Source organism: Pezoporus wallicus, unplaced genomic scaffold (assembly GCF_028554395.1).
Source record: "Pezoporus wallicus isolate ANWC-B61680 ecotype Strahan unplaced genomic scaffold, APGP_CSIRO_Pwel_v1 contig_3952, whole genome shotgun sequence".
NCBI classification, from domain to species: domain Eukaryota; kingdom Metazoa; phylum Chordata; class Aves; order Psittaciformes; family Psittacidae; genus Pezoporus; species Pezoporus wallicus.
The window spans coordinates 199272-225214 of NW_026635034.1; the positions used below are offsets into that span (position 1 = coordinate 199272).

The window sequence follows — 25943 nt, forward strand, 5'->3', positions numbered from 1 at the left end:
CACTGGCTTACGGAAGGACAGCGAGAGCCTGAGGGGTGGGACTCTGGTTGAGAGTGGAGGGATGGAGCAGCAAAACAAATGAGGATGAGTATGTTGTCATCTGCCATCTTTTCAAAGCAGCTGAATTATTTATATTGAAATATGGGGCATTTGGTTTAAAATACAGTTTTAATCTCATTTTGCATATTTTTAGCTGGATTTTTTTTTTTATTGGCTGACAGCTCTTACAACACCTTGTTTCACAAATACACCCTTTTGGAAAGTACAGGGTTTATTTGCCTTTGCCATTTCTACACATGCACGTAAATAGTTAGATGCCTTGGATACGTTTACTCAGATCCTTAATTTTTATGTGTAAGCAACAAAATGGCAAATGAGGTATTTTCTGGTAGATGACTTTTCATTTGTGTTGGTTTGTTTTATATGGATGGAAAATGGAACTTTAATTGAAATGCAGAAGAACTCCACTTTGAGACTTATGGACAGGCAGGACTTGAGAAAATCAACAGAAAGAAATAGTTTGTCATTGTTTCTCAAAAGTTTAGAGCAATAGATCTCACCTGCTGACTGTTGCACAGGTTTCTTTGCAGGAGTCCTTTTAATATGGGATGAAGTGCTTCTTGAACGGAACCATTTGAGTAAACTGCGGTGAGGCACTTGCAGAAGTAGCTGTTGAATGTAAAAGCTGTCTTAGCCTTTCAACAAAGGGTGGCTCCAAGAGCCAGAAAATTCGCCAGGCCGAACTTTTTTTGTGTAAATTATATGCTTTCTATTTTTATTTTATGGAAATCGCAGTAGGCACATACGCTGTTATAATTCCATGTTAGATTTGTAATTAAGTTTATTTTTGGAAGAATGCATTTAAGTAGTTTATAGAAAATGATTTTCTATTTTTGTAAATGAAATAATTGGGTTTTATTGACTTCCAATTTCATGCAAATGTGTTTTTTCTTTTGGCTTGGAGGTTACGCAGGCGGAAAGAAATGACTGATTTGAGAGTTCTCATAAAGAACAGAAGATTTGTTATCACTAGCCAGGGGCACTGGTAGGCAGAGTTAACTCTTGGGCATGTTCAAATTGCATGATGGATGTTACAGAATGTGGTATGATGGGTTTTTATAATAAACATTATTTATTGATTTCCTGGTTAAGCTAAGGAAACCAGATTGTAACCGTGTTTGGAATCAGTCAGGGAGATGTAAGGAAGATGGTCGTAATGTTGTGATATCTCCAGATGCCTGGGTGTGTTGCAGTCCATGACAAATCCGAGTGTTAATTGTGTGCAAGCCAGATCTGCTATTTTTAATTTGGCCTTGCTATCATGTCTCTTTGCAGCTGAATTTGAAGGCTACAGGGAGCTGGATGATGAGTCATTATTGAGTTAGTAAAATCACAATTGATCTCCATTTCCTGTTGATTCCAGAATTCCTCAAGTGTGAAAGCTGAGAGTGACTGATGGCTTCTCGGAGAGGAGCTTGAGGGTGGAATGTGGAAGTGACTTTAGATAAAGTAATTCAATGCTGCCCTGGGTGTTAGCATAAAAATGTCTATAGTGAGAACAGGTGTGTGTCTGAGATGGGAGGCTTTAAGAAGGCGAGATGGTCTGGCTTGATGGGTGACCCAGATGTGATGGAAGCCTGGGCACTGAAATACACCCTTAAACAAGGTGGAGGGGAAAAGATTTAAGTAGCTCCTAATAGAAGCTTAATATTAAACTTTCAGTCTCCTCAGGACTGGAGATGTCTTCTGCTTGACCTGTGTTTTTGTCACATACATAGCTCAGAAGGTTCTGTCTTCAAAGCCTTTTGCTCCCGGGTACTATTTACTGCTCAGTGTGACTGCAGAGTGACAGACAGTGGGGTGTAGGGACAGCAGTGTTGCATGATGGAGAACACACTGCATGTCTCAGTTATTGTGTGTCATTATCTTTTGATGGCTCTTTGATCTTGTCAGTCTGCAACCTTGTTCTGTTCTTGTGATGAAATGGGATTAATGCTCTTTTGGCAGGTACTAATTGGAGACATTGTGGTAACATGTGTGAGTAAGAGTTAAAATTTCTTTTTTCCCCCCCCTTCCTTACTGTTGGCAGAACTTTGGTTTTTTGTTAGGAACTATTAAGTTACATTACTAGACTCTGCCCACATTGCATATGTGAGAGTAAATTCTGCTGAAAGGGGATTTGTTGGAGGAAATCAAAGGGAGGATATATACTGTTCTGAGTTATATTTGGAAGAGAGCTATAAAGAAGCCTTGAAGTATCGCTTTAGGAAGGGAAAACTTGGTCTAGTTCCCTGGAGAAATAAGAGGAGGTGGGAGGTAAAGCTGTCCCTTCTCTGTTTATTGCATCCCTCCAAATCCTGACTGCAAAGAGTTTTTCTGAAGGGGTATTGGGGAAGGCAAAATAACAGTCTGTGTTCTGTGACTAATCTAATGGTCTTTGAACAGTTGAAACTTGTCATGGACGCACACACTGATACACTGGGTTAAAATAGAAATGAAGAACGAGGAGAAAGAGAAATAGACTTTTTTCCTTGCAAAGTGTGTACAAGCTTTTCCCACTCTTGCCATATTTAGGATTGTGGAAAACTGAGAAAGGGGAAAAGGAGGTGGTTGATCTTGCTGTCTGAGAACATCTTCCAGTCTTGACAGGTTAGGTGTGTGGTTTTCACATTCAGAAAAGCTGATTCAGTCACTCTGGCTTTTGCAAGAGATTAACTAGAGAAATAAATTGCTCTGAGAGGGTGTGAAGAACTTTCCTCTAGAAGAAGTTGAGCAAACATGGAACGCGGAGTTGCATGGTTGAGCTTCGGTGAAGCATGGGAAGGACACTGCTTTTTAGAGAGGGATGATATTTCTTCAGGGTGTTGTGAATTCAGAAGAGCAGCCACGCTTAAAAGACATGTCTCAGTCTTACTGAAGGTTGCAGGAGCTGCGAGAGAGCTTTATTACAAGTGACCATGGCAGTTCTCAAGGCTGCTGCTCACAGAGAATCTTCAGTTACTTAAAGCCACACCTTGATACCGTACACCTTGTTTGCAGGGTCTGTGTTGATGTATCCCAGGACAAAAGCACTTTGTTAAACCAATTAAATGCGTAATATTTTTATAATACTCGTGTTTTGGAAAAATCAATATGACCAGGTTCCCTTTGAAACGACAAGAAGCCTGTCGTGCTGACAAAGGAGAATGCATTAGGAAGTGCTTTGTATCCTCTCAAGAGTAATGTGCTCTTGTTTTTTCTTAATCAGCAGGATGTTCTCCTGTATGTCAGATGTTGCGGTTGTTTTTGTGATCTCTATTGGAGAAGAGCAAGGGGAGAAAAATAAATGTCAGAGAAACAGAGTAGGTTTAAATGTTTCAGAGCAGCAGAAAGCTGCAGCCCTGTTTTCCTCCGGTTTAGTAAAATGGGTAATCACTACATTGGACACTTTGTGTTTGTTTATGTTTTAAACAATAAATAAAAGAACAGCTTGCCCTTCAGAAGAACAGAATGCGTAGCCTGCTGAAATGCTCAGGAGCATAAGGGATATAATTAACCCTTTTCCCTTTGGCTTGGTTACGTTTCAGAAGGTAATGCAAGATGTTTAAAACATCCGAAATTGCTTATTTACCAGTTGGCTGAAGTAAGGGGTTTTCAGGCTCCTCTTCCTCTCTTCATCGCCTTCTCCTCCTCCCCTGTTTTCTGACCTGCACTTTTGAGATTTGTTATAGATCTAGTACTGTTGGCCTTTGTTCAAAACCCCCCAAACTTAAAAACAGCCATTGAGGAGAAAAGTTTATTTCCTGTCACTCTTGCTCCAGGCTATAGAGAATAGATCTTGGAAGTTTAGGCACTTGTTCAGGCCTTTCAGAGGAATTTTTAAAGGATGATTTGCTTTTGATGCATTGAAGGGCAGTGACTTGAAAGGACTGACAGCAGAGGCAGGGTTTGGCCTATAGCATGAACAAAACCTCTTGCTGTGATCCTGAAGGATTTTGCTTTGCTGACCAAGTGCTCAACCAGCACAAATAGGTTCTGAACTGTTCTCTCAAGGTAGTTTTGGTGTGATTCAGTGCAGTGGGCTGAGAGGAGACAGAACCTGAAAGGCTTCCAACTTTTTGTTTTCCCTATCTTGACTCTCCTTGAAGAATGTGAATTAGTGTGAGAAAGTGTCTGTAGCTCCCACTGGGTCAAACAGAGGTTGAGATAAAAATACCTGTCTCTGTGTGGATTGTAATATTGATCGTCATGTGGTAAATAATTACTTGGCAGCAGGATCACCAAGTCGGATGTTTTACACGGTATTTGTAAGTTTTGGGGCAGTCTCGCTGCTGGCTCTGTGCTCAGATCTGGTTTTTGTTTTTTGATGGGTATCTTCTTCATTAGTTCCTTTTAACCAGCATTTCCGTTCTCATAGAATGTCACGCTTTGGGTTGGTTGATGTGACTGGAGCTCGCTTGATCTGTTAGTACACTGGCTATTTAGCACTTAGGAGTTGTGTTATTTGTGCTGCCTTTTATTTTCCTCTTTGGTTTAACTCAACTTTGGCTTTCTGAATTACAATTAAAGCACGATTCTTCAGTGTTGTTTACAGAATACTGTCTTCCTGTGTCCTCTATATCAAATGTAGCTTGAGATTAGTCTGTAGGTTGAGTTTTTAGTTTGCAGCTTTGTCAGTGGAGGTAGCTGATAGGTACAGGCTTTTGCAAAGATGCTTAGTGAAACCAGAGCAGGTCGGACACTGCCATGTGTGACTTGAGCCCTAGTGCAGGGATGCATGAAAGCATTTTACATTGTGGCAGCTTTTGGCTGTATCAGTTTGAGCCAGTGTCTTGTGTGAGTAGAGAGGAAAAGGGGAGAGAAAGGAGGGCAGGTAGAGCTCTTGCGGCCCTCTTGAGTCTGGGAGGGGAAGGTGGTGATGGGGACAAGTCTGCTTCTGTTGTCCACAGAGGACACCAGAGGTTACTGTGGCTGTGATACTACCTGACACAGTCATTCCTGTCATCAGGAACTCTCTTTTTGGGTGGTCGCCTTTTCCAAAGCAGGCTGGAAAACTTTGTTACAGACCCTGTGTGACCTCTCTCAGCTCTGGGGCAGTTCATGAGTTCAGCACTTCGCTGTGTCCTAAATTGCTGGATAACTGTGGAGGAAATAAGGAGACTCAGTCCTAGTTTCTGCATCTGAAGTTGAATGAAGCTGGCATGTGGTAAAGCAAAGCACAGCCTGCTAAGATATGTTTTCTTAACACGAAACCAACCAGCCTTGCACAAATACCGTGGTTTTCTTTCACAACAGCACTGAGAGGCCAATGGAGCTGTCAGACAAGTGAGGCGAGGCCAGGGACTGTCCATCAGCTGTGCTTTCCAGATGATTTTGCCTTCAAGCGAGCAGTTGGAAAGGAGTGTATTTGTGTTTTGTGTCTTCCTTTGCGTTTAGATGCTTTTAACCTGTGCTCTTTTTTTTTCCCTCCTATTCTGTTAGTTTGCGTTTTTCTTCCTCAGATCAGAGCTAGTATAAAGCTTTGCACTATAGCTGTGTTTAAATGTGTATGTGGTGCAGTTGTCCAATGTAGTTGTGCCATCAAACACCTGCCCTGTCGATGCAGTTTATTTTGGCAGGAGCTGTTTGGCTGGTGTGACCTCATGTTGCTTGGGCAGGCACATCAGAACTACAGGCAGAACACTGTTGTTCTGGGATGGCTGTAGTGGCACCTTACAGCATTGACAGCTGGTTTTACCATACATTGATGAGGAGTGGAGGATTGGGGTGCTGCAAGCAGTTCTGGCATTTCAGAGCTTGGTGAAACGCTCTTGTGTCCAAAGGAAGCGGTCATGCCAAAGCTTTGAATGTCAGGTAGTCTGGATCCATAAAGAGATTTTCTTTGACACAATCCTATAGTGTGTTCTGAAATCTTGTGAGCAGCTTCTTGCCTGTACGACAGTTTCCCTTTGAAGAGCTGTGCAGAATTATTTCTGCTAATGGTCCCTCTGTTTGAGAGATGGTTATTGAACATCAGGTAATGTTTTCTTGTTGGTCTTGCACAATACACAGTGGTTGTGTTGTTACTCGTGGTGAGAGTTTCAGAATGCAGTGAAACTAAAGAATGTCATTCAGGTTTATGTATTTAAGAGCGTATTACAGGCTTCATGTGGTTTCTGTCGCTTCCCTTGTTCTGTCTAGCTCCTCCTCTTGTTTGTTGCAGTGGATAAAGTTCATTGTTTAAAGTAATCCCTAATTTCTCTAAGGAAAGACTTTTTTTACCATAGCTTAATTATAAATATACTTACTATAATAATTTAAATATTAAGTAGTACACACTTGTTAACAGAGAGAGCACTTTGCTGCAGAAACACTTACTCAGCGGGCTGTGGTTCCAGGTGCTCTAGTGCTAAACCAGCTTTTGACAGCAGCAGCCACTCCACAAGTCTGCAGGGAGGGTGTTTGAATTGTAATTCAGTCAACCAGGTCATGGTGGTTGAGAAGTTTCATTGCAGCTATGAAAATATGGGTCTGAAAAGATGCTTCTGCCCCTGATGAAAACTGCCTTTGGAGAGGATGAGATCTTTCAGGGTAATGAGCTTTCCAGTAATGGTGCTTTTCAGCAATCAGTTTGGGTTACGCCTACCAAAGCATGTTTAGATCCACTCTCTCCTAGTGAATCCCTCATCTCCTGTAACTTCTTGCATCCCTTTCTTCCTGCACTTCCCCTAGTTTTGGCTCAGAAGGGGAGCAGAAAAGGCAATCCCTGATGATGAGCTGCTGAGTGAGATGTGCTATGGCTGTTTCTCTCACTCACTTACATGCACTGCTCTCCCATGGGTGGATTTGTTAGGCATGCGTTAGGGCAACCTTTTGCATCCCAGGCTCTCCAGGCGTACCTGCCAGAGGATGAACAGTAATTCTTCTGCTTGCTTTGCCATTTCAGTCCTCATCTAGTAAAAGTGGATGTTGTAACAATAACTGCAGTTGCCGAGCAATGGAGCTCAGTACAGGTAGGCTGATTAAATACCTAAACCATTTTGTTAACCAGAATTACAACAGTGCATAGGCAGTGTCTAAAACTGTATATAGGATTGGAAATCCAGTGTCTTGGGCACTCTGTAAGTGTAAAATGGAGAGTGTAGGCTGAAATGTCACCTTGAACTTAAAAGCCTCATGAGTAAACCACTGATGGCACTTCTTGTAACAAGGTGCATATTTGGTTTTCATATATGCTTTTTCATTATTTTATGGTCAAGATCAATTAATTGCTGAGCAGAAGATCTGCATATATATGTTGAAGATCCTGTACTTGAGTTTGGAAGCTTTTCTTTATCTTCAGAGAAATGAAAGCCTTTTAGCTCTGGTAGCTCAGTGTGCCTAAAAGGGCTCTAGTTTTCCATGCTTAACCTATTTTATCTGGTTGCTTCTCACGTGTGTGCGTTAAGGGTGCTTTGTTTGTGGTGAGACTCACCTTGACTGACAGATGTTTTTGCCCCCAGTTGCTGTGCTGTGGTGCCTGAGACAATAAATACCCTGTGTGAATGCTGCTGTTCTGGTATAAAGGGCACTTCCTTGGTTGGGCTGTGTTTATGATAGTAAAAGGAAGTCAGAAACATCCAATTGGCCAGAAAAGTGAGTTCACATAAGAATTCCTACTGATATAGCTCCTCTGGTTTATATTTGCCTTAAATTGTGTGCTGGTGCAACTGTTTTAGGTTGATAAGACCTGAACTACCAGTCACCTTGTCTCTGGTGCCAACCCACGTGTTTTACCTTGTATCGGAGAGGAAGGTTCTTTATTTCAATCCAGTTAGCTCATGACTGGAAAGCCCCACAGCACCTGCATATATGTAATTTAATACCTTTAAAGCTGTTTTTGGGGATTGCAAGTTGGTCATATTTTAACTGCCTTGAGAAAGCAGGTTACAGCACGACTGATGTGATTTTAAGCTGCGTGGCTGCCATGTGAAGGGAGGGGTGTAAGGGCTCCCTGTTCTGTGAAGTGAACTTTGATAGTGCTTTTTCTTCTGTGGAGTTGTATTCATTTGCTTTTACACTGTTTTAAATCTCCATTCAGGTGGAAATACGGGATTAATGGAAGTTTCAGTTCAGTTTGTTAAAACAGAAGCATTCTTACGGAAGGATGTAGGATTTCAGTGTGTGACTGCATAAGGTGGTTAGCACACGGGGGTTTGGCCATGTGCTGCATGTTGCTAAGAGTAATTGCATCAGACGTGTTTTTTTCTGTGGATCAAAGTATAGCTTTGTGATGACTCTGTTAAATCCTTCTGCTGGGCATTAGGGATGCAATTATGATACTGTTTTATCAGTTTGCTTCTAATGCAGCCTCAATGATCTGGTCTGCTTGGCCAGTCATTGTTCAAAAATTAGGAAAAAACCAAGGAAAAACTTCCCAAAACTTGCCAGAAGTATTTCCTGGATTACTGCAGGGTGGCAACTCATCAGGCAGCTAAAAGCATAGTAAAGTCTCCCTAAATGTGAGTTGCCAAGGCCAGCCACATGATGGATTTTCATTCTGGAAGAATTGGCTGCTTATCCCGGCTACCTAAGTGTATATCCCATAGGTTCCTGTCAGCCAGTTGCTGAGTCACTTGGATGTGCAGACAACTGTGTGAAAAATAAATAAATAAAAACATGCACACAACTGTTGTTTTTAAAGGTGGAGAAGAACAGTCCCCAGGAGAGACAATTTCTGTTAAGCTCTATTGTCATCACAGATTGTGAAACATAAATTCAGTGTTATAAACAGCTTGTAATTTCAGTCTTCCATTTTTGCTTTAGCAGGCATTAGACTGAAGCTACTGGCATAGGCTTTAAACATTATTATTACAGTTAAAAACCTGTTTTACTCTTGTACTTATTGATCATAACACGCCACCTACTCTCTTCCATGTCATGTATTCTGTATGGAATGGCATGCTCTTTATTTTGTGGTGCTGTCAGACAAGTGATAATGCAAGGTAAGAAAAAGTCTGCCTTCCTGTGAGGTTGGAGCTTGTCTTCAGTGGGTTAGGCATTACCTGCTTTCTTCTGCAGGAGTTTTTTGTGTTTGACTTGGACAGTTTTCTCAAGCTGGCAAACCTAACCCCAGTGTGACTCCGAAGTGTTGCACTGTAGCTAATGGAATTCTGCTGGTGTTGCCTTCAGCTGCTGCATCCGACAGATTCACTTTCCTTGCAAATACACAAGAGCATCTTGCCAGAGGTCTGCGTGTTCAGCTGTAATGTTCCAACAATGGCTTTCCATGTTTGATTTATCTATTAATGGGCATTAATGGGTGAGGAATTTGCTGTAGATTTATCCTTTCTGTTAGCTCTTTGTCGTCTTCGTTTGAGAGGCAGAGAATCTTGCAGGCGTTGTCCATAACCTGGGCGCTGCAGATCACTCTAGTGCGGCTTTTGCTTGGTTTGGCAGTCTTGGTTTTGGGGTGATCATGCAAGCTCAGCCACTTGGATGTTATCTCTACAATACTTTCCTCCATTTCTGCCCTGTGTACCCATGAGGATGAACAGAATCTGTGCCAACTGAGCCACTCGCTCATGCTTTGCTATTTCAGTAGTAGGAGGTATCAGATGTGGCTTCAGAAGAGCCCCTGAGGGATGTGCTGGGTCAGTGCAGTCTTGGTGAGAGAGGATTCATTTGGGGATGACTTTGTCATGAGGATGTTTTCACGTGAGCTAGGCTAAATGTAGACCCGGTTGCTCTGGTGAGCTGTGTTAGAGAAGGCATCAATCAATATTATTAAAGGGATTCGGTTCATTTTGTTGGCTCCATTTTTTGCTAAGCTGCTGTTCCTGTTGACATTCAAAGTAAAATGTTGGCAGAGAGAAAGCAAATGAGATGAGGGACAGAAACGTGATTTATTCTGTAACTTTTTTTCTGTGTAAACTTATGGGGAAGTTGGAGGAAGTTTGTGGAAAGCAGCAGTGCCAGGGATATCTTTAGCCAATGACAGCTGAAATTGCAAGAGCAGAAAGGCAGAGGCAGTTTGGAGTTTGTGATGTGGATTGTAGCCCTTCTGTGTGTTATTTTTGTGAATGTTTTGTTCTGGTCAGCTTGGTAACACACTGGCCCTTGGACTTGGAATATATAGTTAGAGTGGTTAAAAGAGAAAATTGAAGTAGGATGTGTGTATTTTCCTAAGGGCAGTGGGAGACGACGAGAACATGTGTGCGGAAGGGGAAACCAGTTGGTTTTTAAGGGATTTATGCCAAATTTGATTGGTCTCTTGTGGCACTGCTTTTTCCTTCCAAATCTGGGAGAGGAGGGTTCTGTGAAAGGTTGTTAGGAAGGATGAGTGACACCAGGTAAATTAATGATAATAGACTATATTTCTCAGCAATGACAAGCTGTACTGAAATATAATCTCCAGTCCCTGAAGTGTTTAGAGGCTCACAGTGGTCTGGCTTTGTCCTCCAAAGCTTAGCTTTTAATTAAATGAAGAAAAAACCCCAAGCCCTCTTCCTGGGCCTTAGATGTATAAACAAGAATGTTCTCAAGACTTGCATTCAAATGGAAACAGTTGTTTTTTGTTTGGGTTTGAGTATTCCCTTTCATGTTTTGCAAGCCAAAGATGGCAGTTGTGCTAGTGCTAGAAATACAGAAGTTGAAATGCAATTATGGACTTGCTTAGGAAAAGCTAAAATGGTGGTTGTTTTCGGGATTCTGGGGTGGGTGCCTTTTTTCTGTGTATCCCCATGTAGAGAGATGTATCTGCATGGAATCGTGGTAAATGTAAAGCATTTCATGCAGCATATTTGATGAAAAGGAATAGTTCAGTGGTTAGGGAGACAGCTCGCGTAGATTTAGTTCCCTCCTTGTTACTGGTTCTGACATCCCAAGAGGTAACACAGAAGCCTGCTTCCCTGGGAAGAGATCTAGTGATTGATGTGACACATGCAGGATAGGTGAGCTTAGAGAGTACAGAAATTTTGTGGGAGGTTGTGTAAGTACATTAAAGACACTAAAATATATATTTCATTCATAGTGTCACTACGAAGGCAAAACCAAGAGCTCAGTGGGTGGTGGAATCCTGTGTTAATGTAAAGTGTCATAAGCAATCTCTCCAACCACTGATTTCTGTGAACTCCACATTTAATTTCTTCTTTGCATAGTATGCAATTAAAGAATCCTTAGACTTCTGTAGTAATTCTTTCCCCTGTGTCTGCAGATGGTGCAGCTACGCTGAAACTTCATGGGCTCGCAGGGAAATCGTGGTTGCTGATCGGTTCCTTCTCAGTCTTTCTGCAGGAACAAACTAGGCTGAAGACCAGGCCATGGACTGCAGTCTGTGTCCAGTGAAGACTGAGTAACAGCACTCCCTTATTTTTCTTCTTCAGGGCTATATGGCAGCCCTGATGTTTTTCTGAAAACTAGCATAATGCTTATCAGTGAGAATGAAGAGAGAGGTTAAGGTCAAGTTTTACTCTTCCCTGTTTGAAAACACTACACCCATAGAGATTATAGTCTGTTCCCTCTCTTACCAGTGGTGTGTCCTGCTCTTCTGAGCAGTTATATACAAAAGAGGCACCTTTTAAATCAGCTGATAGGCTTTATCATACTTTCAGTTCCTTTTTGCTAACCTGATTCTAACTGGTTTCTCAGATAACATAGTGATCAGGATGCTGTCATCAGGCACAGTTGGTCTTTAACTTTCAAGTGTCTGCAAGGGATTTTTCTGAGCAGTTGGTTTTTTTCCAACATGCCATACAACTCTTCTATTGAGTTGATCCTGTATATAGTAAACATGTCCATATGCAGGCCGTTGTATTTAAATCCACCCAGTGCAATAAACGTGTTCCTTGTTGGTGCGAGAGAGGGGTGGTAACTCTGGAGATGCTTGCCTTAAAGAGGATGCAGCATGCTGGGATCTGGGATGATGGCTGCTGGACCACAGCCACATTCAGTAGCTGCTTTGGACCCTTTTTTTATAAGGACCTGCCATAGATTAAAAAACACATGATGGAAAGGAAGTGGCTCTGTTGGGAATAAATAACAACACTGTTCAGAAGATGTGCTGATCTCCCAAAAAGGCCCACAGCACTGAGCTGATATTACTGAAGGATGACGTGGTCAAGCCTCCTTCATTAGAGAGAGAGCGAGGTTACTGTTTCAGTAACATCAGCTCTTTGCTGACCAGAGAGCAGCAGTAGCTGTCTGGAAAGCGACGTGCTCGTTGAAGGAGCGTGCTCAGAAAAAGCCATTATTGGCAAAGTGAGGTATTTCTTGCGGTGGTGGTGGTGTGAGCAAGCTGCTCTCTAAAAGTAGAGCTAGCCACAGTTGTTTTGTGTATTAAGCTTTGTAGTTCCTTCTTTGTGTAGGAAATCATCCAGTGCTGCTGGTAGCACACTGTACTTGTTACCACTGTACGGAGTTTCAGGGTAGAGGAGAAGTTGAGCAACCTCATGCCCTCCCTTAAAGAAGCCTTTCGAACCTTGTGGATCACAGGCTGTCCTCAGGATGGGTGTTGTAACCCCTGGGCAGCAAAGCAGCACAGGATTAGAACAATTGCTGTGCTCTGTGTCTCAGTGACTGAGAGTTGCCTTGGTGCTGCTTTGTCTGAGATGTGTTAGTGTTGAGAAAGGTGGGGAGTGATGGTTGCTCCATCTTTAACTCCTGGCTAGTTAAGAAGAGAGAGGCCAGGCTGTTCAGTGTAGTACAACCGTTCAACATTACCCAAAGAAATAAAGGACGCTAGGCAGGGCTTAAGCTGTGAGGGTGTGTATTTTCTTCAAGAAAACCCTAAACAGTTGTATTTCGATAGAGCTTCTAAATGGAGTAACTGGGAGGAACGCAACATTGGAAAGCAAGAACTACAGCAAGATGAAATGGTTTCCTGTAGGAAATGGATTCTTCTCTTCACAGTGGATGTGTGAACTGTCAGTCCTGCCCTGTAACACCTCAGTATTGATAATGCATTAACTGCTATGACTATATGTACAGTTGTGACATACTGTAGCAGGCAGATGTATGGTAAAGTGAATGTTGAGCAGCAGGCTTTCTGTAGCATCCCATTTTGCAAAAAGAATGGTTCTCTTGAAATAACTGAAGGGCAACAGGCAAGTCCTTTTAGGAGCAGCTAGTGACCTGAAATAACTAATAAGTATATAAAAAGAATAAAGACCTGCTGCATGGAGTAAATGATTATATGATGATAGGTGAGGATCAAACAGCAGGTATTTATCAAGGTAGCAAAGTTCTTTTCTATGTCAGAATGGTTTTTAGGATCAAAATGAGCATTAGCAAATCATAGTTAAGGTTGAGATGAAACTGCTGGATCACTGTACTCTGAGCTCTGTCACACAGCACGTGGCTTTGGTCTGCCCAGTCTGTGTGTACTCAATAGTGTCAACTTGCTACCCGTGTGCTGTGCAGCGTGTGTGTTTGTTCACAGCCTCTGCTCTGCTCCTTGGTGCCCCAGCCTGGAGCAGCTTTCAAGAAGGAGATTTGCCAGGAGATGCTGCCAGATCAAGGAGCAGGCTGCAGGTCGCATGAGTTACTCTCCAGCGTGTGAACCTGTTACATGCAATCATTTTTCCTCGTAGTTCATTGACCCCGTCTTAGTTACACGATCAGGCTTGGATCTGTTCTCTGAGTAGGAATGAGCTGCAGCTCCTCAGGCTGTGTGTGGAGTGGGCTTTTATGTTATCTTTGGAAATTTGCTTGCCCCCGGGATGATCCCAGAAAATAAAGAGCACAGGTAGGTTACTACTTAAGGCAGTAGGTGAAGCTCAGTACTTTTGGACTAAAGCTCTGCTTCCAGGAAGGCGTTCGTGGTCATCTGGGTAAAGAATGCATTGCTTCTCTTTGGTATTTTGCTGTATTGGAGAGTTAAGTTTTAAACAAATAGTGTATTTCTTTAAAGAGCTGATTTCTGACGCAGAACTAGGTGCTTAGTGTAGGGTAAGTCTGAGAAATGATAGGCAGTTTAAGGAAAAGCTTGGAAGTCTGTAAGTAGCTGAATGAACACAGCATCAATCTGACTATTGGTAATTATCGTGTATATTTATAATCTATTCTAGACTATTGGGGCAGGGTAGCAAACAGATGTTGCATTTTTTTTCCGGTTAGTGAGCAGAATAAATACGTAATTTGGAATTGGGAATTGAAACAGAGGTATGTTATACTGGTCATGGTAAAAAAGCGCTGTCGGCTGGAATATCAAAACTGTTAAATGGAATAGAAATGCTCCAAAGAGCATTTTATGTGCACATTGTTGTGTCTGACAGACCAGTTTATAGAGTACTCTTTCTCTAAAATGGGATCCAAAGAAAACACGGCACAGCCAAACAGCCAAATGGAAAGTGTAGTTGACTTTGAGCACTGATTAATTTGTTTTTCTCATAATCCTCTTCAAGGCAGTGAGAAAAACGTGAGAAAAAGCTGAGGCATTGTGTGGTGTGATTAACTTCTGTGAACAATGTCAACTTTACAGAAATCCCTTCAAATAAATACAGCAAACCAGAGCATGTGCCTTAACTGGACCTTTTTTCCCCAGTATGGACCAACATGACCCATTTCACGTTTGGGTCTCTGCACTTCTCATTATATGCATGAAGTTCTGCAAAATGTAACTCAGTAAATGAACTAGGAAGTTCTTAAATCACCAGTGTCAACAGCACGTTCATCTGTAATCCATTTCTAACTTAGAGCCCACTGGACTTTATCCTTTTCCATATTAAGGGGATGATGTTTCATAACTGAGGGAAGCGAGTGCATACTTTTGCCATAAAGTTCCAAAAATCTCATAGATTTATAAAAGCATTAAATATCTAAAATTAAGTAACTTTCAAGCTGAAAGAAACATGCAGCTAAAAGCAGGATGACTTTTAAAGCCCAGCCTCAGAATAGATGCATGAACAGATATATAATGCTTTAGTTAACGGTTGCTGCCATTTCTCTTACAAATTGTTCTTTAGGGTATTGTAACTCAGCTGTTTTTAAACCCATCACTCTGGATCTTTGCCTACAAAATGTCAGCACAAGTGCAAATTTTATTTCTTTAACAAAATAAAGGGCTTGGAGCAGTTGGGCTTCCTAAAATTTCATGGCAGGAAAATAAATTGTGTTACTTTGCTTTGCCATCCCAGTAACCACGGTACTGTTCACCGAGTCATGCCAGCAGGTAGAGAGAGAAACCAGAACAGTTCAGTTGGAAGAACATTGTGTGTTCTGACTTGTGCTTTTTAAACAAGAGAAGCCCAGTGTTGGAGTATAAATATACTCATGTGATTGTTGGGCTGTGCTTTGAGCAGAAGGCACTGGAGGGTGGATGCAGGGATGGTTGCTTTAGAAGAAAATCTTGGAAGTCAGAAGCAAGGCGTGGATACCAGCTCATTGAAGGAATTTAGTCTGGGTTGAGGTTGTCTTTCCCATAGGTTCAGGAGGGAAGCCCACATGTCTGCTGCTCACGACTCAGTACGTATCATATCTGCTATCCTGGAGTACTTTAACATTCCCGGTCTACCCTCTGGCTTCTAAAGCTGGGTAGTGCCAACCCAGTCACCCTTTTTTTAATGTTTTCCTGAATTTAAAGCCTTGGCACATATTCCAGGCTGTTGCATGCAATTGTTCTGTAGTCAGTGTACACTGAAACGGGGATTTCCTGTCTTGCTGGTGGTGATGGCCAAGTGTTCCTGTTGGTACATTAGTTCTGGTGTTTTATTTCGTTTGAAAGGTATAGGGAATGAATGTTCATGCATGTAGCTGGTTCTGGTGCAGCAGCTCACCTTTTAATAGCCTCTGCTTTAAGCTTGGCTCTTTATAGAAGGAAGATTAGGTAATAGTTTGTGTAGAAAACATCTGCTTCTTAACAAAGATCTCACCCTGTTGGGTTTTTTTTTTATAAGTTGTCCCTCTAACAAGAAAGTCTTTGGTCTTTAAAAGACTTTAAAGTCTTTAAATCCTTGTTGGGTATTAGAGTTGCTGTGGTTTTAGCATGCGAATGTTCTGGATCCTTTGTTTGCTTAAGTTATTAGTTGTAGATAAGTGTTGTGGGATAGAAAGACTGCTTTCTATTGTCAGTGCAATTGCTGTATCTCTGGACAATTTGTCTGGGTTAGAATTTGTAGTTTTTTGGCTCCAGTGTTTGTTTAGACCTTCTCCTTGTCTGAGGAGAAGATGTTGTTAAAATAATTAAGCCTAGCATGCATAAAAAGAGAACCTTTCCACAAAATTGAATGCTTGGGGCTTATTCAAGTTCTGTGTTGCTTAAATAAACTGGCATTTTACTCTCTTTGCTTACAAGCAACTTATCTATTCTAGGCAATCTTTTTCCATATTTTCCACAAAAGACCAACTCGGAGGGTTTCCAAAAACAGCAGCTCTCTATACTCTGTAGTTCTTTGTTTTACATCAAAGTGCATTTTATGTGTCTAATTATTACATTATTAGTACACTTCCAGCCTCTAACATTTTCATTGTTAAATTTATGTGTCTGATAGGGAAAGACCGAATATGTAGAATTACTCGGGAATAATCCTTTTGGTCATTGATTTCAAGAGAGTGCATTGAGTTCAGCTTGCTGTTTCCAAGGGGAATTCCTCACTGGGATGCTCTGTTCTTGTAAATAAGTTTATCCTATGTTTCTTAGAAACTCTTTTCATGTCTTGGTGCCAAAATTAGTGCAACTTGGTTTGCTGGAACATGTAAACAGGAATTTGGTGCATTAGCTACAAGTCCAAGTGCTTTCTTTTCTTCCCAGTCACAGTGCAGGCAGTGCTGACCACCTTTCCATGGATTTCATGTTATTGCTGACCTGTTGAGAGACTGGTGTTCAAGAATTAGGGCCAGTTTGGCTTGTGACCATGGGGAGAAAGAGTCACTTGAGAGAAATAGTTCTCTGGAAGGTCTCTTTGATTTGCATGTATCTGAAGAGGGTTGGGTAATAAATTACAATGTAATGACCAGTGGATCACTATAATACCTGATTTATTTGAAGTCATGTGGCTCAACCCCTGGTCTGGTCACATGTCATGATGTGATTTGAAGCAGAGTGTGCAAATGCATTTGGTTTGTTTGTATGTGCTTCAGTCTAGTGCAGCTGGTTTTCAGCATCAGTAATAAACCCACATTTTTCTGTGCTACATCCTATAGACAACTTGTGTCTTTGTGCTGGTCGTGGCAGTGTTCATGGTGATGGGTTAAATGAGATATATGTTCAGTGTAGGTGTAAATCAAGTCATCCTTTCCCATTTTAACATTGCAACCTAATTAAGAAGTTAAAGATCTTATGGCCATCAGAATATTCTACTTTCGTCCTGATTTAAAAAGGCTAAAAATGCCTTTATTTACTAACTTGCCTTTCTCTTTTTCCTTTTTCAGTTTGTGGGCCAAATGTTGACATTCGCAATGACATCCATGAGCTGAAACGCCTGGAGAACTGTACGGTGATCGAGGGTTTCCTTCAGATTCTGCTCATCTCGAAAGCAGAGGATTACCGCAACTTCCGCTTCCCAAAGCTCACTGTCATAACTGACTACTTGCTGCTGTTCCGTGTGGCAGGCTTGGAAAGCCTCAGTGATCTCTTCCCCAACCTCACAGTCATTCGTGGGAGGAACCTCTTCTACAACTATGCCTTGGTTATCTTTGAAATGACCAATCTTAAAGAGATTGGGCTTTACAACTTGAGGAACATAACCCGTGGGGCCATACGGATTGAGAAGAACTCTGACCTGTGTTACCTCTCCACGGTGGACTGGTCTCTCATCCTAGATGCAGTGTCCAATAACTACATCGTTGGGAATAAACCTCCAAAGGAATGTGGGGACTTGTGTCCAGGAACAATGGAAGAGAAGCCATTGTGCGAGAAGACATCTATTAACAATGAGTACAACTACCGCTGCTGGACCACCAACCACTGCCAGAAAAGTAAGATTTGAGTAGATAGTGTGTTTTTATTGCCTCTTTCTGAAGGCAGGGTTTAATTTTATGGTTTTATTCTAATTCTTTAGCAACTTAAACTTTTATTCTGGTCACGTGCAGTTCACGTGACAAGTTGTCCACTTACTGCACGTAGATTCCTTCCCAGCCAGTAAGGGATCATCTCACTTGATTTAAAGAAATCCAACAAACCAAAACCAACAACAAAAAAACCCAAGACCTCACAAACTTCGTGGGTTAGTTCCCCATGGAAAAGATGCAAAACGAGCATAGAACTAAAGCCATTGTAGCAAAGCTGGAACCAGTTTTACCTCCCTGGAGGACTTCGGCTGGAGGTGGCTGTTGAGCACCATCTCCTCCTCCTTGCTGAAGTCATGTGACATGTGTGCCCAAGTCATTCCCTTGTCAAAGCTGTTAACTGGACTTAGTTTGTCTTGGTTCTTTGATTCCTTTGGCAGGCACCTTCAGAAATTGCTGTAATGGTAAACTCTGTTCATGAGAACTTGGTTTCTGAAATCAGATTTTACAGATAGTCTGTAGTGTCAACCAGTCAGTGGGTATCTTGCCTCTTGGGGAAATTATCCTTGCCTTTTTTATTCCTATGAGGCATGACAGGGGTTATGCCTTTCTGATAACAAGTATTAGCAAAACCAAAACCTGATCTCACTTTTTAAAAATAGAGTAAACAAATTCAGAGTTTACTCAGATAGCATGATTACATGACAGGCTTTGTGAGTTCATCCTGAAGCTTCATGAAAGCTGAGCCTCGCAGTATCAGTAAGGCTTAATTACAAGCAGAGCTCACTGGGAGGAACGGTTCCTAAATTCCACATGCAGTCCTGACCAGAGCTGCTGTACTGAGAGTAAACACCAGTGTGAGAGGCACCAGGGACAGGGCTGTAGTCAGATTACCTTCATTTGGGGTCATCACTTTCTAGTAAAGTGGCTCATCAGTAGCTTGTGAAGCCCTCATGTTCAGTTAGAACTGAAGTTAAAGTACCTTGTAAGGCAGAGTCAGTCAACACATGCCAAAAATATCTCTGGAAAAAAGGCATTTGTAGGGCTGTGCTTTTATTAAGACTTCTTAAGGGAAATTCTGTTCTGTGATTCTATTCTGTGAAATGCAGTTTGGTTTTAAAGAAAGAAAACCCCTCAGCCTGTTACTGGGGAGCTCCGTAACATGTCCAAGGTAAGGGACATGAGCAGTGTCTCTTTCTTACCATGTGCTGCTCTGAGTTGTTAGGTTTCTGCAGGCCGAAGTTATGTCATGAAGAGAGTGTAACTGTTGTCTACAGAGAGTGATCTGGGTGATTCCTGTACAACCTCATGGCCTTCAGTGGTTTGAATGTAACTAGAGTGTATTTAGTGAGATACAACAGCTTGCTTGCTTCCTGTTGCTTGCTCTGGCTATTTGGAATAGACAAAAGTAACGTCCAAACTTGTTGACTTTTAGGGGAATGTTAAAATAATTTGGATCCCAAATGCACATGATGAGCTGTGTTTGAATAAAATGAGGTTATAGTTATACTGTGATGGCAGCCCTTTATGGCAAAGGTGAGCTGTGTTTGAATAAAATGAGGTTATAGTTATACTGTGATGGCAGCCCTTTATGGCAAAGGGGTAGACAATGGTTTTCTTCTCCTGTATGCTTTCATCTGACTTTTGTGGGAGATTGTGAAGAAAACAAGTATTGGAGAAAAGCCTTGAAAGGCTTGTTAAGAGCATTAGAGTGTGCATCAACAGCGTAGGTTTAGAGTATCTTGAGATGCAGAGCATATAAAGAAATGAGCAAGCTCTAATCAATAGAAAGTGTGAGAGAGTTCAACCTGCTTAATCTGTTTGTCGTGATAAGCCACTTTCAGGAAGAAGGCTTTAAATTTGCCAGCCATTCATCTAGAAAGAAAACAACCCCAAAGTACTCCCATTCTGAAGAAAACAAGGGAGGTATAAATGTGCAGTTGTTGAAAAGGAAGCTTTTTGTCTGTCCTGCGAGATTGCTTGGCCGCTTTGGCAATGAACTCTTGATCTGGAGAGGATTCTTGCAGTACAGAATTACACAAGACATGAAAAAGAATAGAAGCAAAGACACTGAAGTTACCGAGTGTTTCAATCTGCGTTTGCCTGCCCGTAGAGAGATGACACCTATGTTATTTTCCAGGGAATATTTTTCTAGTGTAGTATCTAATTTAACCCTGACATTCTCCCTGTGCGTCACAGTCATGTTAAGCTGAAAACGCTGTCTGTCACTCAGGGCTCCTTTATGCCTTTTTATTTTTCTTCTCTCTGGATCTGTGGAGGAGTGTATATTAAGTCTCTTTTGTCCTTGTTTAGGTTTTACGCTGAGAGATCTGAAATTGGTGGGTAAATGTTGTGTGGGAACACTCAGTACTTTAAAGTAGCCTGGCTTCTGTTTAGTTCTGCTGTTGAGTGGAAGTTGTTTTTTTCCTTCATTCTTCTGCTCACAAACAAAGGAAGAACCCTGTGCTTCCTTCAGTATAACTTGTGCAGGAACAATGTTGAGGGTGGAGGGAGGAGAGAGGGAAGTATACGCTTAGAATAAGCCATTGACATTTCTATAGTAGAACAAACTACAAAGAAGGTGCAATTTTTACTTTTTTACTTATTTTTTAAGGCTCAGCCTAAAGTGTTATCAGCTGCTCTGCCAGTTTGGTTGCCCTGGTTTCTGTGTAGCATACATGCATTCCTTTACCTTGGGAGTGCCCCAGGCAGCAGCCTCACAAGCATGCTTCCTTTGGAGCTGCGGGGTGCTGTGTTGGGGTTGGTGTGCTATCATCTCTTTGGCTTGCACCTGCCTTCCTTTTGGCATATCAGATGCCAGCTGTACTTCACTTGGGATGCAGGTCCACACAGAAGGATCCCTCAAGATAAAAGGAGAGTACTGAAGTTGTTTACATCAGTGCTTCTGCTTTGGGGCACAGCTAGAGATGGGAAAGATAAAAACTGAGAGTCCAGACATACAAATAAGATCATGGCTTGCTTTTTCCTCCCCCTTTTTGTGGCAGTTGTGACTGCTGGAGATGTTTATGGAAGCTGCCTGCATCTTGCTAGTGATTGAAGTGAGAACCAGAAAAACTATTCCTGCTGCGCTCCTGAAGGACTTGTCTCTGACACTCCTGCTTTGCCTGTCCATTGGTCTACTGGAAAGAAAACTTTGGTTGTTTTCTTTATTCCTTTTGCTGATGACTAAGTTCTGAGGTCTGCTTCTTTAGTCACTAGGCCTTTGTAAGTCTGCAGAAACCAAATGTAAATTACAGCCTTGAAAGCCTGCCTGGAAGTTCAGGATCCCTTGTCTGCCATAACCTTTGTGTTGTTTTGCGAACAAGTCCTACTAATGCTTCCTGAGATGCTTTTGCATTTGCTGGGGCCACAAGAAATGAATTAGTTTATGTGGCAAAGCAATAGCCAAACTAGCAGTGGTCCATATATAACATACATGGTACAAGGGTGTTTTTTCCTTCATCTCAATTATTTGTCTGCTCTCCAACCACCCCCACTTACTTTGGAGATGCTCTGTCAAGTGTTAGCTGAAGCCCTTCCTTTCATACTTGGATAAGAGAGAGATTAGGGGTCTGGTTATGGGGAGGACAGACTGTCAATAACTGCTTTGAAGGGGTAATGGCTTTAACTGCAGCTTCTGTACAAGAACACAGTCTGGAAGTCTGGGTCTTCCCTTTGTGAGAGCAAATTCTGATGCTGCATGGAGGGGATGAAACAGGCTTCCCATAAAAACAGTGAACGTGTATCTGACTTGCGTGAGGGGCCTTTAAGGTTAGATTTGTCACTGGCATAAAAACCAAGTAGGTTTAAATTGGCATTGTAGAGGGAACGTGGATTAGGGCCATAAGCACTAAGCACCTCTTTCAAAAGAGGCAAATTTGACGTGAAAAACAATAGCTCACATGGACCACGCTCCACAATACAACAGAAGATGACTTTCAGCTTCCGAATGTGTCAAACTGAAGACCACAGAAAAGGCATGTGAGGATTTGGAGGCTGATAAAGAAGCAGATGGCAGCTAAGCACAAAATGTATTTAATGAAAATGTATCCTTATTCCTTTTTGAATTGGTTTGACAGTGGCCTGAAAAGATATGGTGCATGTGTGGAATGAGGAACAGGAGGGAGAAAATGACAGTGAGTGGGAAGAATGGTCCATATGTACCTTCTACTAAAATGTTTAAACATATGGAGACAGTAACATGATGTATTCTCACAAATATTCGGAACTTGCTCCTGTTTGTTTACACAGAGCTCAAAAGATAATGCAGTTGAGTGGTATCGTTTGACATCACTTCATTGACTTGTGCAGTACTTCCCAGGGTAGCCATCTGGGAATGTGCTCCCTGTTGATTCAGCAGAGTAGTGGTGAAAACCATGTGCTGGGTACTTTTTTTTCCCCTTCTCTCCTCCTTTTTCTCCCCTTTCTGAGGAGTATTCACTCTATTCCCTTGTCCTTTAGAGATACTGAGCAGACAAGAAAAGAGCGAGAAAGAAGTAGGGAGCCAGAGGTGCCAAATCAAATTGCCCTTATTATGTCTGCATGCTTTTTTTCTGATTGCTTCTTCTTTTAAGGTTTTTTATGTATTTTTTTAAACTCCAACATACAGTAAAAAACGCATACATCAGAGGACACAGTGTTTTAAAAGTTACTGTCCTTTTAGCAAGCAGTTTTAATGTAGTACAAGGTTAAATGAAGCCTGTACGTGTAATGCCAACCCTACCTTTGTTGGGCTGAAAATACCAATACTGTATAAACCATTGAAAGGGACGGGCTGTTTGTCCGTTTGGTTGCTGTACAAACTCACCAGCAAATAAACACCAGCTGAAAGGAGTACACAGAAGGGGGGGACAATAAAACAAGGCACAGTTGGTGTCACCGAGTTAGGAAAACCTGGAGCATGTTAAGAACTGTTGTTGGCGTTTTCATTCTGAATGAAGTTTTTGCTTGAGCTTCGCTCCCCTCCTGAGTCTGCTCTTGAGCCAGAGGTTTCCCAGAATTTTTATTATGGCTGTGAGAGCATATTTAATGAGGAGGCTGGAATGGCCACAGAGCGGTTCAGGCCAATGTGCAGTTAATTACTGCAGCAGTGGTTGGTGTTCTGAGAAAAGGGCTAAAATTAAGCAAATGTATACTTGGCGTTTTGCTTTGTTGGCTTGCAGAATGCCATAACCTGGGAAGAATATCTTGAACCTTGCAGCTTGCACTAGTCACCGAGCACTGAGTGCTCATGCTGAATACTCAGCCTGTCTTCCTAGTTTTTCTTGGCACTGAGATGTGTAGTGTTTTTGAGAGGACTTTAGGTTTTGTGTTTTCCGGTACTGACAGACTTGATGCAGTTAACCAGGCCCGTCAGTGACACTTTGCCATGGGTTAAAAACAAACATTGTAAAAATCCCTTTAAAAGTTTAGACCGTTCCCCCACATTTTGGAATAAAGGGTTTTTTGTCTTCTACTCATGTGTACACAGTTTTCTCCTATCCTTACATAGCATCATGTTTTATTTGCTGTATCTTTTCCAGTCCAGAGGTGTGTTTATGTTCACCAGGTCATATGTAGCCATATTCCAGTGGCCATCCATGCTATTGGATAAGTTTATTACATTTGGTATTGTTATGATAATGGTGAGGGGTAATTAATGTGTACCATTCACTGTGGAATGACAGATTAATGTTGCCATGGTTGCATTGGAAATTCAGTGCTTGTGAAGTGATAATCGGGAGGTTAAATGTATGTGCTCATGGATTCTGAGTAACACAAACTCTGTTTTGCATAGTGACCCTTCTGATTTAAGAAAAATGAGGCTTAGCAGTTCTAAACCTCACACCAAACTTGCCCAAAGGAGGAAGTGGAGGCAGAGTTTTTTGTGCTTTATGTAAATGCATCTTATAGTCACAGTTGAACAAGAGCATGATTGAAACCTGGCTGGACAGAAAGTCTTTTCTGGATCCACACCGTGCCTGTCTTTCATGGCTTCAGACGTTTGCCTTGTGAAACTTTGAAATCATGAGTAATGCTTTTTTGCTACTTCAGTATGGATTTACTTGAATTGTCTCATGCCAAGCAACTGCTTCACTGTCAGAAAAAGAACTATAAAAATATAATTGGAGAGCACTTGTAGGAAATAGCCATTCCCTGGTTTTATGGGTTGCATGTATGTTAATCCCTCAGTTCGATTTCTCTTATGCTCTGTGTTAAAGGGTGGAGAAGAAAACCAGCGCCAGTTCTTCTTACAAGATACAAAAGCATCACCAGATTGTCACGCATGGTGTGCTGTCTTTATACGTGTAGTGCTTGAGGAGTCCTGGTCTTACCCCTCATTACAGGGAGGCTCATGGGAGAAGGGAATGGACTTGGTAGCCCAGGGGGCCTGAGGATGTGGAGCAGAGGGGGATAGGAAAACAATCGTATTCAGTGAGGGTTTCTAAGATGTTGCTTATTTATTTCAGACTTAAAATCAAACCCTTTACAACCTCAGTGACAGCCTAAAGGTGCTTCCAGAGGCACTGCTGCACGTTAGGGATGTTTCAGGAATTTGATAATCTGGTGCTTGCTGGGGTTGGAAACAGAATGCTTTGGGTTGGTTTACAACACTTGTGCTGTTCTTAGTGAGTTACTTTCATTCTCAAGGAGACTGAGGATGATGCGTTGTTTAGAGAATCATTTTCTGGTTTACCTTCCTGTGCAGAAGTACCATGTTGAGTCTATAAACTTAAATATGCATCTAAATGTGAACCCAGTCTTTGATTAACCTACTTAACGTAGACTTCCAGGCCCCATTCATACGTATTAGCCAAATGTTTGTTAATAAATAGTTGTGTTGGCCAGTTAATTACATGTAATATAATGTAATTTTATGATGAATTTGCAAAACAACTGGGAGCTGGGAATAGCTGGGAGTGTTATAGGGAAAATGTCAGGGAAATGTCAAGTGCAAAACCAGAAGGAAGCTGTGTTTTTGCTGGGTTCTTGCAAATGTCGCAGGGACAAGGCAGACTCAGCCTAGCTGGGTTCTCTGTGGCTCTTATCCATGCAAGGAGTCTGGCTTGGCTGGTTGTTGGCTTTCCTGGGCATTTCTGGTTTGATAGTTAATGCGCGCATGGATGTCCAGTGAGGGGCGAATTCAGCAGCGTTGCTTTTCGCTTGGTGGGGCCCTAAAAAGGTCTGGCCTCCACCCAGCTGTCCCTTTCCATGGAATTTGTGGAAATACATCTTTGGTGGTACCTAACCTGCAGTTGAATTGGGCTGAAGGAGGCTTGGAGGTGGATGTGTGGGCAAGCTTACTGAACTTGCGAGCCTACTCGTCATAAGACGTAAAGGTAAAACTTGGGTTCATCCCTGGTGGGAATCACATCCTCTAAAACATCTGAATGGCAGGCACCATTTTCCTTGTTTTCCTTTCCCAAATGCACATGAATGTAGGAGTGAATGGTACTTCAGCATTTTCATAAACTGTTTCCATGTGGCAAACAAGTTTTTCAGTGTTCAGCACTGATGAAGAGCCTTTGTTTAGCCTTCCTTCCCACCAATAGTGCCATTTCCTTCTCTTGTTTATGGCTCTGGGAATTAACTTGTAATAAAAAGGTGCTCAGATAATAGTATGTTCATACAGATTGAATTGCCTTTTTCTTCTGAGGTGAGCTCAGCCTGGTTCAGTTGTCCACTGTCTCTTCCTCCCCCTCCCTCACCCTCTTCAGTGTTCGCAATGGAATGTGCATGTGCTATCAGTAGAGTGCTAAAAATGATATAGCAAGTAGCTTGCCCACCATAAGATGGGAAGGGGCGGAGGTGCCCAGAACCTGGGTTTCTAAAGCTAGAAACCATATGCCAGTCTCTCAGTTATTTTGTTGTGTACTATTTCTTGCTGGGCAAAGTCAACTTGTAGTTACCTGCCCAAAACCTAGTTCCGTATGCCCTGGCTAATTATTAAATGCATTTGTATGGCCCTTGACAAGGTAGGCGAGAGTGAATGCAGCTCGTGATGTGAGGATCCCTCCTGGAAAGGCTGGTGGTGTTTGGAATTTGGTTGCTGATTTGCATGTCGAGAGAGATTTGAGAGTCAA

At 42.0% G+C, this 25943-nt stretch overlaps 1 protein-coding gene across 4 annotated transcripts in view; it reads left to right on the forward strand.

The window, feature by feature from the left end:
- IGF1R (insulin like growth factor 1 receptor) overlaps window positions 1-25943 on the forward strand; it is a 172320-nt gene that overhangs the window by 12658 nt on the left and 133719 nt on the right. For all 4 annotated transcript variants that reach the window (XM_057415075.1, XM_057415153.1, XM_057415233.1 and 1 more), the window contains exon 2: window positions 17305-17850. In XM_057415075.1, coding sequence (XP_057271058.1) covers window positions 17305-17850 — 546 coding nt within the window. The remainder of the gene's footprint in view (window positions 1-17304; window positions 17851-25943) is intronic.